The sequence below is a fragment of the Tenrec ecaudatus genome, chromosome 1 (assembly GCF_050624435.1).
Source record: "Tenrec ecaudatus isolate mTenEca1 chromosome 1, mTenEca1.hap1, whole genome shotgun sequence".
Lineage (NCBI taxonomy): Eukaryota > Metazoa > Chordata > Mammalia > Afrosoricida > Tenrecidae > Tenrec > Tenrec ecaudatus.
Window position 1 is genome coordinate 94,451,452 of NC_134530.1, and position 12,963 is coordinate 94,464,414.

Sequence of the window (12,963 nt, forward strand, 5' to 3'; positions counted from 1 at the left end):
TTTTTCAACTCCATTCTACCTACCTTTTCCTAGCCCATCCCATTTTAATGTGGGAACTGTTGTATCTCTACTAAAATTAATGCACTACTAAAAAGAAGTGGGTTGGTTTTGTCATTTATGTGCACTATTTTCCATGAAATTATCACTTCAGTCAATGTGTGGTGAGCCTTCCAAATCACACAGGGCAGGGCTACCCTAGGTGTTGCCAAATTTCGAACACAAAACATCTGAACTTGACTCCAAAAGCCCATCTCCTTCACAAAAACAAATTCTGTTCTATTGCTGTACTTACTAATCTTTTATGTGATCTTGCTTTCTTCTTTATATTTTTCAGTGCTTTGAAACTTTTACACTAAGTATATATGGTTTGAATCAGCAGTTCTCAACCTGTGGGTCGCAACCCCTTTGGGGGTTGACGACCCTTTCAAGGGGTCACCCGATTCATAGCAGTAGCAAAATTACAGTTATAAGTAACAACAAAAGTAATTTTATGATGGGGGGTCACCACAACATGAGGAAGTGTATTTAAGGGCCACGGCATGAGGAAGGTTGAGAACCACTGGTTTAAATGAAATAAAAGAGCAGGGAATAAAACCATATTTAGTAATTTTAAAAATCTGCACAATGTTTTCTTTGCACAACAGTAAAATGTTGAGACTGTCTTTAATGACGCTTGAGAGCCCCGATGGCGTAATGGTCACATGCTGCTTTGCTAGCTTCAAGGGCAGCCATCCAAAACCACCAGCCACCCCATGGAGGAGAATGAGGTTTCTACTCCTGTCTGGAGTCACCGTCTCTGCGTGTCAGTCGCACCATCTACCCTGTGCTATAGGGTTCCTGTGAGTCGGCATCCACTCAATGGCATAGTTTTTTTTTTAGTTTTCTCGTGGATGATTACCACTTTCTTAATGATAATATATATCGCATTGATTGTCCATTTTTAGTAGTCTGGAACAAAGCAATATTGGGCTATTTGGAACATCTTAATTTAATACTTGTCTTACACTTCTGACTCCTGAGAGTTTTAATTTCATGCCAATTTTGTTTTGTTTCCTATCCGTTTACAGAATGGTGTTCTGTAGAAAGGCATAGAGGCTTTGTCAGTAGCTTCTGTTCATCTTCCTGCAAGCAACCTTGAGCTGCCATAATGATTTGGTTCCAGTAGTCATGACCCCTGCTTATAGTCTGGCAGATATGACCATATGCGAGACTGTGCCTTTGAGAGGCGCAGAGGTTATTTGAAATCTGAAGCTGCCTTGACTCTGTCTCCGACTTTAAGGACGTTACTTGACTACCCTTTGCTTCGTTTCTGTCATCTCGGAAAGAAGTAGAATGATGGCTCCTGAGCACCCTTCAAAGAATATTGGGGACGCAAAATGAGATCACTGATGCAAAGCGCGTTTTGCAAAGTTAAAAACAGCACGTATAATACTGCGTCCGCAGATCACCTTACCCTCGAAAAAGCGGTTTATTCAACAATGGGTTTTTAAGCAAACGCTATCATCTTTGGCAATACCCACAACACCTGGAGCTAGTGCGGCCAAACAGCCTGGTGACTACTTCAAAGGGCAACAGAAAATGATGAGGAAAGCAGGTGGTACATGAACGAAGACTAGAACCCTAATCCCAAAATGCATCGTGGAAAATCAGCCATCATTTCTTGCGTCCCTCTCTAGGGCTGAGCAGGAAAATCTCAATGTATCAGGTGGATTTTTTTTTTAATGTGGAAAGCAGTTTCTAAGAGATTGTCTCTGATTTTCAGAAAGTATCAATTTGGAAGAAATTTACCCATTCATTCGGCAGAGAATGGTGTATTTTTCAGCTTTGTTGAGAAAAAGAAAATCCCCAAAGATTAAAAACATATTATTTTCTCATTAAATTAAAGCAGAAATACAGTCAATTGAGAAAAGAGGCCCCTCTGAATAAACACACACACACACACACACACAGAGACACACACACACTATTATATCGTCTCCTTTGAAATGACATCTGTCGCAACTTCCATTTTCACAGGTGGGGAGAACTGGGGGTGGGGCGTTCTGAGACTGCCATTCGTGACCGCTGAATTTCTTCTGAATTGAGTAGAATTACATAGCTCTTGAGGGACACTAGGGGCTCCTCTGTTCTTGGGGCTCCTGTTCAGCACCTGGATAAGCTCACATTGCCTTGGTAACCAAACCAAACCCCTTTCTCCGTGTTGAAAAGGCTGATTGATGCTTATTGATTTATGATAGTTGGAGTGAATTGTGGTTTTTCCTCACCTTATACGAGTAGAGTGTCTCAATTTTCTGTTTTCTACTCAAGGGCTTTGTGACAAAGACATTACAGTGAACCCCTCCAGGAATACTGAGTTTCCCCCTAACATGTTAAGCTTCCCCAGGCCTCTGTGGCACCTTTGTCCCTTTGGAGCGACACGGTGCATGTGTGATAATCGACCCGAGATTGACACTGGCTTGTGAAAGGTGTGTTCCGTGAGCCTGTAGACATAGGTCAAGTGTTAACAGATGTGATACAATCTATTGAAAGTGAACTTTAGGGATCGTGAGATGACCTGGGTCTTCTCTGCCCCCACCTACCTTAGACCATGAGACTTGGTCTAGCTTCCCTTGGTCTTTATTTTTCCATCTCCAACCTTTTTTAGACTTGCAATATGTCACGGGGGTATGTACCTAGGATTTATTTGACATTTTTCTTAGGGAGAACTTTATTGTTCCAACATTTTCATTAAAGCAGCAATGCGTTTTGTTATTATTGGTTTAACACTACTGAGCCTTTTTCTTCTCCCTGCTTGCAGCTCCCTGAATGCTATGGCTCATCCGGACGAGGCTAAGCAGCATGGCCATGCCTCTCGCCTTACCGATCAGACGGGAAACACCTACCAGTTGGGTCTGCTATCTTTTACCGCTCACTCCTGTTTTGAAACTACTCGTGTGATGACTGATGCTATGTACACAATACATTCTCTTCACTCCCCGCACAAAATAAGGTCAAAAAGCCGTCCTCGTCTTAATGAGTCAACTCAAATTCGTGGCCTTCCCATCTGGGCTAGAATGGCACGGCACCTCATAGGGTTTCCAAGAACAGATATCCCGCCCTTTCTTCCGAGGGGTCTCCGGACAGGTTGGAACTGCAACCTTCCAGCTAGTAGTCGAGCAGTTAACCATGGTACCACCTAAGGGTGCCTGGCAGAAAATAAGGGGCGTTCATTTATTAAGTGATGATGGTGCTGTAGTAAGATCAACACCCATTGACTACTTTATCACAGTGTCTCAAATGCTAAGCACTTTACTTCATGGCAATCACCTTTATTAGCGATGTCTGAATTAAGACGTCCATTGAATAATTCTGGGTGACCTTGGAAAGCTGGTTGACAGACTGATGCCACTCTTGGGTAGCGGACCTCAATGAAAAAGCTGCTCATTGAAGTCTAATCCAGTAAAACCAAGCAATGCTGTTGATGGGAGGAAGGAAAAGCGCCCTGAGGCAAATGATTCCCAGTCCCCTGTTGACAGAGATGTTTATCACACGCCACTGAGGTTTGGGGATTTCGAGAACAAAGAGCTTTGCACCTGCCGCTACCCTCCCAGGTAGAGGCTATGGCAAGTAGCTTTTCCCATTCATGCTTCCTCATAGACCTATTTGTTTTCTCTAAATGCAGACCTGCCCACTCTTACCTGAATCCTTTTATAATTAGTGCTATGTGGAAATTCCACAGAGACTTACCTAGGGCCAGAGATAAACCCTATGGGGCAAGGCTGTTCCATCTGTGACCAGTTAACCCAGAGAAAATTACAGACCATCAACACGTCCCATTAAACCTTGTAGCCAGTTTTCTACAGTAATCCCCAAGATGACATGGATTAGCAGGCTCCATAATTAGTCAATCTTCTGGTATTTTCAGAGTGCCAGTGGTGGACATCTATTATTTCTGCCAGCACGTAGGTTTTAATACTCCTGGTAACTGGACCCAGCCGCACCATGCTGGTGAAATGGACACTGGTTTCAGAAACGGGAGAGTGGCTAATTTCAAGACAACATATAACTCTGGTCAAACCAATCAAAGTCTTTGGGATTTGATGCATGGAATTTTGTTCAGGCTATTAGAGAAATCAGTCAGACCCTGAGGTCTGAAATGTTGGGGGGGTTGGCTGGGGCTTGCATAAGGGAACGCAGAGCCGAAAAAGAGGGAACAACAGAATCCTGATGTCACCATTTGTGTCCTAAATTTAGCCAATCACTCAAAGTCAAACCACATTTGGGCCACATTTTCTCCCACCTGTCACTGATAGATTTTAACCCTTTGATGCCAGTAATTTGGGGTACACTTGCTAGAACAGTTTGTATCATATGTCACTAATATAAAACCAAACCAAACTCACTGCCATAGAGTTGATACCGACTCATAGCAACTCTACAGGACAGGGTAGAATGAATGGTCCCTGTGATTTTCTGACAACGAAGCCATGTCTTTCACCCAGGGAACAGCTGGCAGTTTTGAAAAGCTGACCTTGCTGTTAGCAGTCCAACACATAACCACGACACCGCCAAAGCTGCTGTCATCAAGAGAGACCAGTCAAAATGTCAAGTCCTGTGCTTCTTCTTCATTTGGATAGATTTTCATACATGCTTTTTTCTAAAGTTGTCCTATCAGCTTTAGAAATGCTAAGTATCAGTGCAAGTTAGAAAAGTAAATTTAGGAAACTCTTAGTGTAGATGTAGTATTTTCCCTATTTTCTTTCAAAATTTTATGTGAATAGTTATTTTAAATTTGAAGTCTTTTATGCTTGAAAAAGCACTTTTAACCATTCCATTATCATCTGGCTAATATTCAAAGCTCTATCTCCACTTCCCTGGATGTCTGGATTTATTTTGCACATGAGATGCACTCTGTGGGCCTTTGGTAAAGATTCACCTAAACCCACACAATGCAGTACTAAGCAGCAGAATGAAGAAGGGGAAAAATTAGCCAATCATCAGCATGCTATGTCTAATTAATTTCTCAAACATTCAATCCAATAATGTTTGCTGTATCTAATCCCATCTTATATTTCGAACACAATGATTCTCGCTTTACCTGAGTAATGATAGATACCAAATATGAGATAGCAACCTGAATATAATTAGCCACAAAAAAGTAAGGGAAAACAAAGTATATTTATTAAGATAAAACACCACTTACCATAGTTTCCTCATCCATTACTGGGAGAAAAATACAGAAGAAAATTCAAACTAAGAAGAAATACATAAACTTCCCAAACTGAGAAGAAATACAGAGGGAAATTCAAACTAATTCAAATTAGAGTTTGAATGTTATTTTGAATGCCTGGGTAAATAAAGGTTGAGAGAGGTAGCCAGCATCCTTGAATCTGAGGATTTCTTCTATACTTATAAGTCCATACATCAGAAAAATGCTGTAACAATTAAATGAAGTAAAGTGTTTTCACAGATTTTTCGCACATTACGAAACCCTGGGCCAGTATCAGTTGTTCTAATCTGCTTGGTATGTTACTCTCCTGACCACCCTCCTAGTACATGATTCCTCCATGTTGCACATCCTGGGTGTCGTCAGCATCCCTTTGCAAGACACTTCTGGGCTCTTCCAGATGCCACTAGGCCCGAGAGCCCACAAAATCCCTCCATCAGTGTCTTACAGCTGACCCTGGACACAAGAATCTTCAGAAAGGAGCATATTGTCTCACCCACCATCCTCCCCAAGCCTGCATGAGAAGTAGAGAGATGAATCTAGAGAACATTCAGGAAAACATGACTTGACAGTTATGAGCAGAAGAGGGTTAGAAAATGGGGAGGAAAGGAGTCCTAATCCCAAGGTCTATGAGAACAAAAGACCCAGGTGCCCTAACACAGGAAGCCCGCAGGTAATCCAGTCATGAACACCTGTGCAGGCAGTGGGATCCTCATATGGTTTTCTTGTACCCAGTGTCCACTTCATTTCAATTGGCCAATAAAACAGGACAGGGACCCAAAGGGTAGATGACAACATGTATGCTATTGCTTCTGTATGTGACGAAGTGTAAGATTTTACTGTATCACGAAGAATAGAAGTCTACCACAGCCATCTAAGGTAGGCATCAACTACGTCCACGTGGAAGAAGCACATCAGCCTTGGTGATCCGTGGATCATAAATAATACAGTCCAAATCTAAAGGAGGGAATGGTTTCAATGCTTGACTTGTGAGCCCCTGGTTTGCAGACGTCTTTGGATGGCAGTGGAAGCCCGGATTGTATTTGCAGGGTCCACACGTGGACGAACTCTTGGGGTCACAGCGGGGTGTGACGAGCCCTGGTATCAGACAGAGAGCATTGCAAAGTCGATTGTGGCCGACACAGTTAGGTCAACATGCAACATCTCATCACTTCATCTCCCTTTTGATGCATTTTTAAGTTTTTCCAGGGTTTTTTTTGTTTCATCGTTGTTGTTATTGTTGTTGTGAAGGGGAAATACACATGCAATGATCCCCTGGTGTGAATCCCCTGTGACCGTGGAACGCTGACGTGGACAGTAGACTGTGGCAGATGCAGTTAGGTTAAAATGTATCACCCTATCGGTTGATCTCCCTTATGACCCATTTATGTTTGGCTTAGGTTTTAATGTTTTCTGCTTTCCTTTTGATTGACGGTTTTCTCTGTTTTACTTTGTCATTGTGGTTGGTTTTTGTCTTTTGTTTTTGTTCGCTTAGTGTTTTTTCTGTATATTGAGTCCAGGATAGGTAAATCTATAGGGGCAGTAAGTGGACTACTGGTTCCTTGGGATGGCACAGGAGGTTGGGGAGAATGTGGAGCTAATTTTCAGTGAGCACAAGAATGAAAAATTGTTCTGAAACTGATTGTGGTGATGACGGCACAACTCTTCTTGATGAGGCTGAACTACTAAATTGTATGATATGTGAATTATATGCCAGCAAAACTTTGGGGGGTGGGGAGAAAGATAAATGGAAACAAGAAACACAGGAAGAAGGGAGATAAGTGATGGTACATCCCTTGAGGAGATTTCAAAGGATGAATTGAAACAAAATGTGCATGAATTGTTGACTGTAAAACCTCTTCTGTAAACCTCCACTCAATTCCCAATAAGAAGTTAAAAATAAATGAATAACATGTGGGGTGCGGGGGAGAATAGAAGCAAGCCTCCCATGATATTCAGTATAATTTCCTATTAGTTATGGCATGAGTAGCTGAGGGATTTTGCTTTCTGGACTATGATTAAAGAGGACCCAGTTCTTTGGAAACACTGGCAGCAGGCACCAGGACAAACAAGCATCTTTGCTGGCAGTAATGGCTGGCATCTGTATTTCCCCAAACTCTACAGCCCTTTCCTGCAGAATCAAAGTCTCTTTTCAAATGTATAATCCCCGAGAAGGACCGAGTATCCAGTTAGCAAAGTAATTTTGAGATTACTTGGATTTACTTCCTAATCTGTAGTGGGCAATTCCAATTCAGATTAGTGAGTAAGTACAATTCATGCTTCCCTTCTGTTCTCCTGCAGCCACCAGGATTGTTTCTGTCACCAGGGCCCTCTTTGTCAGCTGCTGAACCTTCTTTCTTTCCAACTTTCACTTTCTGATCACCAATCACGACCAATGCATCTTGATTTCACATTTGATCAATTTCAAACTGCAGAAGATGGTAAAAATTGTCCAGTGAAATTGTCCGTAGAAATAGCCGCGGAATATTCCTAACCTAGTGGCAGAAGATGAGTTCCCGTGTTGGAAGGTGCTCCAGACACGACTGGAGAAGAGCTGCCTCCTCATGTTACGAGAGTTGATCTGAATGAGGTGAATCTAGTAACGCTTTCAGGAACTTTGTTTGCCGAAGAGCACAAGTCAAAATGAGAAAGAAAAAACACAGTTGCAAAGATTCAATAGTAACAGCCATGTAGACTAGGCAGAGCATGAATGGATGCAAATTGGACGTTGTCAACATGAAATGGAATGCTTGGACATAGATGCCTTACCCATGTGTGAGTGGAATGGCCTGGCATAGGTCATTGCGACTCAGACATTCCTGCTATGCCAGGGATGACAACGTGATGAGGACCGGCGTCACGGTCAGCATCAAAAAGAACGTTTCCAGTACAATGCTGTCTGCGATAGGATGACATCCACAGGCCTACATAGAAAAACCAGTTAATATGACTCTTATTTGAATTTATGTACTAACCATTAATACCCCCCCAAAATGAAGAGATTGATGATATCTACTAATCCCTGCAGTATGAGGGGTGGACCTTCCCCCCAAAAATCATTATGTTAAATATTTCTGGCCCTACTCTAACTTGAATATGCCATATGTATCCTTACACGCTGACAGACATAGTCCCTAAAAATAGCCCTTATTGAAATGCACTGACAACTATTAGAATAGAATTCTAAGTAATTCTTGATCTCATTTCTTCATCCGTATCTATTCTGCAAGTAATGACTGGCAGGCCCTTGTCCATGTAGCTTAATAACATGGTCATATAACCAGAGTGGTGATGAGGCTAATTAGTATTTCTAGGAGGCACCAGTAAGATTTTTGCAGTACACATAAAAGCAGGCCCAGCGTGACCTTTTGCTGTAAACATGGACTGTGATTACGACGATCAAGCGCAAGTTAAATAAATCTGGATGTGTATCTGCACTCTACCACAGTGCGCTCCTGGATCCACTTCTCAATGCATTTAAACCTCCAAAAATTCATCTTGTAAAAGCGTTCAATTCATCACTCTGCTAATAATTAAAAGCATATTTGTAATGAGGAGACCTGTGGGATTAACTTTAGATTTATTGAGAGTATGTAAAGTAATAAATGCAAAATATTTAATATAATGCCTGTCATGCTCGATAAAATACATGATATATATTTTATTGTGATGATTGTCTATACATTATTTGATTCCATTTCTATTCTTATACTTCTAACAGGAAAAACAGAAGCCCTGCTAGCCCTGCTTACTAGTTTACTGAGGAGAAAGGCAAGCATTAAGATCAAGTGGAAGGTTAGGTATAATCTAAAGTTATTAGGAGCCAGGAGAGCAATGGGGCTTAGTGCATTGGGATTACGGAGAAGTGAGAATTGCTGGGCCCTGAAGGGACGTGGAATTCTACCTGGAGAAGAAGACATTTGAGCTGGCTTTGAAAAATGGGAAGTGCTCCACAGACAAACAAGATGGAGAAGGGCTCTCCCTTTGAAAAACACACACACAGCAGCCATGAAGCCACCTACAGCTCCTGATGACAACGATGTGTCACACTACAACGGTGCTTTCTCCGTAGGGTTTTCAGTGATGAATTGTTTCAGAAATAGGTCTTTCTAAGACAAGCCTCTGGGTGAATTTAAACTTCCAACCTTTCAAGGGTTTTAACTAACCACTTGAACACCCTGGGACACACCCACTGCCCTCGAGGCAATTCTTGCTTGAGGTGACCGTTTACTGGGTTGTGGAAATGATGGGGAAGTTCTACGTATCCCATAGGGTTGCTATGAGTCATCATCCACTTGCTGGCAGCAAGTTTTGGTTTTGGTTTATGCAGTTAGAAAACTGTTGAAACTTTGAGGTAGGGTCCCTAACTGTAGGAAAAGGGGAGGAAGAAATTCTTTCTGTCAAACCTCAGTAGGACTGAATACACATTTTTGCTAGTGTGGGAAATGCACGAATCCACTCTCTTCTCGTCCCTTCCAGAGAACCTGACTGGAAACCGTTTGTTTTGGTTTTTTCCCCTTAGATAAGACTTCCTTTTTCCTTATATAGAAGCCTCTCAAATCAAATGTCTCTTCACGTTTGAATTCTGATTAACGCGTGGGTACCATGGCTCGAGTTTGACATTACTCCTTTGAAAGAGATCCTGTGTTTTCAGGTCCTACCAAACATTTTCCGGTGGCTGCTGTGAATCATATTTTGAAGGATGTGTTAACTAACTATCTTCAAGAGGAGAAATACGAACCAGAATTCTGTAGACAGATGACTAAGACAATTTCTGAGGTACGTGTGAGTTTTTCCCAATGTTAATATCTACTGAAAGCACAACCATCCCTACACCTTGATGAAAGGAGTTCATTTACAGTTGCAGAAATGCATATTTATATTTAATAAAAGATTTCCTAGGCCATATACCATATAGTGCATATATGTGTGTGTGAGAAAGAAAACTTTTGGGTCAACAATTATTATGTACAACATTTGCATGTATTTTAGAAAGAAAATTATAAAACTGTCTCATTTACTTATAAAAAGTATTGTCACAAGCCAATGTGTTACTGCGTTCCTCGCTCTTCACCATTCTTTGAATACCATCAAGTCAAGAAATTGTGGTCGTTACATGCACTTCTATTTTTATCAAGTCTAGGTTTTTTCCACTTTCTTTTTTGATTAAAAAAATCTTAATAAACATTCATGATGATTTATGTTACATCAAAGTCCTGTGTGAATATAGCCCTTGAATCTGAATGAAATGGACAATTGTCTGCATAAGTCTGAAGCCAATAGTCGTTGAAGAGAAACCATCTTAATACAGCTATCCCAAGAATTTAATAAATCCTTTAAATCTCTACTCTATTCCATGCACCTTAGAAAAGGTAGATTTATTGCCCCTGATTTTCCAATCTGTGGGAACAGTCCTTAAAGGAAATCATAACCACGGATCAGCAACAATTAGTAAAAGCATCAACAATGCATCGTGCAATGCAGTGATGTGAAGTCCCCTCAGTGTGTGACAAAGATTAAGATGTTTAAGTTTCGATGTGGCTAAAAGACAATCAAAGGCTTTTCTTTCCCTTTTCATTGGTAGGTTGTGAAAGCCCGGGTCAAGGATTTAATGATTCCACGATATAAGCTCCTCGTGGTTGTTCATATCGGACAGCGGAACGGTCAGAGTATAGATATTGGAAGCAGATGCCTCTGGGATCCGAAAACTGACAGTTTTTCATCTTACGTTTTCAGAAATGCTTCTCTCTTTGCTCTTGCCAATGTCTATGCCGTTTACTTTGAGTGACTGAAAATAAGAAATCCAGTTCTTAGTTGTTTTGTTTTTCAACAACAACTTCTATGTCAACAAAAGTTTCAGTGCCCATAATTTGAAGAATGAAAAAACACGAATGTTCCAAACAATGGGAAGCCGTGGAACTTTTTGAGACTCTTGTATCAAAATCTTGTTTCCCCAAATCAGGAATCACTTGTCTTGTTTACACAGACATTGGTTCTTACTATATGTTGCATTTGGAACTGATTTTTTAAAGTACTCCTTAATTAGAGAGTTGGGATTTCCTGCATTATCCTCTAATGAAGTTACTTTTTTTAAAATACACATATACATATGGTTTTATGCCCTGCCCAATAAATGACGGTTGAATTTTCAACATGGTGTACACAAATGATAAATGATAATATGTTTCAGTGCCGCATATAAAAGAATACTGGTTTTCATTTTGTACTTAATAAATTGAGCAGCATTCATTAACTGCAATTATTGCTACATGTACCTGACAGTTGAAACTGCTGAGGTAGAATTAATGACTTCATCAAAATTCTCCGGGTCCCGGGGGGCGGCCAGCTAAATCAAAAAGCTCTTGTGGGCTGCCTGCACTTTACAAAATGGTGGGGGAACTGAATGTCGGTTCCTCAATAATGGAAACTATAAAGTGAACAAAGGCTTTTTAGGGCATTGAAGCAGACGTTGCGACATTAAATATGCATGAGGCTCAATAGTAAATGTATCTGTAACACATAAAATCATGTATTGCAAACAGACCCGGTGTTTGACAGCTACACGGCCTGTTGTCCCTTTAGATACCTTTCCTCGGCTAGCAAACTTCTGTACAGAATATATGGTTGGCAGTTTCCCAAATAAAATATGTGCATTTACATTTTGATCTGATGAATCTAATCCTAAAGTGACCCAGAGCGGTTTTAAATAGATGCCACTAAAATTTACAGGGCGGAAGTGGCTTCTTATTCTGCGGTGGATGTATTTTGTGTCATGGGTCATTTCCTTTTATGGTGCTTTCAACTTCTGTGCATGGGAAGTGCCGCTCTGTGTTGTTCTTGGGTGGTCAGTGGACAGCTTAAAGGACATTGGTTAAAGGTCAAAGACAAGTTATGCACATATGGAGAAAATTACTAACACTCTAGTCTTAAAGGAAAAGTTACATGTATTCACATAAACAAATTAAACAAATATAAAATTGGTCGGTGGCTTATCATCCATAAAATTCAGTGATGTCCGAGTCCCCATGTCCCCCAAACAAAGAACAGGGTGCAGTCAAAATGCATATTTCTTTTCTTTCTGCTCATCCTGACTTTCGAAGTAGCTTTTTATAGTACATGAATCCATGTTCTCTCTTTTTTTTCCCTGTGAGTACAACAGTGGAAATATAACTATGTAGTGATTTATCAAGACTAATATTTAGTCATCTCTCTAGGCCAGGTTTGAAACTAGATTGAATGACAAATAAAAGTAAATGAGATCCGTATTTTCATTATGCCTCTATGATAACCCTCTCTCGGAACAGTCAGGGCAATCATAAGACAATTTTACACGAATAAATCAGATGAAAACACTGTTTTAGTATAGAGGAACCCCATTATTAAAATGACTTTATTTTTCATAGTTCTAAAGTCTAATCAGTGGAGTAATCTCTTACCATGTGTTTTGACTGTGTTGGAAGCCGACACCTTAAATTGTCATGGCAGCAGCGTATATCTGCAGCAACATTTTGCCAGCATATTACGATTTCCCATAATTCAGGTAGTCAGTGATGAATTATAGCAATTACACAGCCATATAGAATCTATACAGTGAAATCGCAACTAACTTGAAGAGTGCTGGGTATCACTCAAAGCCTTGTGATAGGATTTTTTAAATAAATGAGGCAGTAATTTAAGGGAATTAAGTTGTTTTACTTTGGAATATCTCAACTTTCCGGTATGCTTCCCTCTCAAGGGGAGTCATTTTTGTCCCAGGA

General features: G+C 40.7%; 1 protein-coding gene across 2 annotated transcripts in view; it reads left to right on the forward strand.

The window, feature by feature from the left end:
* The window catches only part of DYNLT5 (dynein light chain Tctex-type family member 5), a 36,123-nt gene extending 24,282 nt beyond the window's left edge, over positions 1 to 11,841 (forward strand). For both annotated transcript variants that reach the window (XM_075540004.1, XM_075540005.1), the window contains exons 3-5: positions 2,798 to 2,889; positions 9,861 to 9,985; positions 10,791 to 11,841. In XM_075540004.1, coding sequence (XP_075396119.1) covers positions 2,798 to 2,889; positions 9,861 to 9,985; positions 10,791 to 10,994 — 421 coding nt within the window. In that variant the 3' untranslated portion in view covers positions 10,995 to 11,841. The remainder of the gene's footprint in view (positions 1 to 2,797; positions 2,890 to 9,860; positions 9,986 to 10,790) is intronic.
* The last annotated feature ends 1,122 nt before the right edge of the window (positions 11,842 to 12,963 follow it).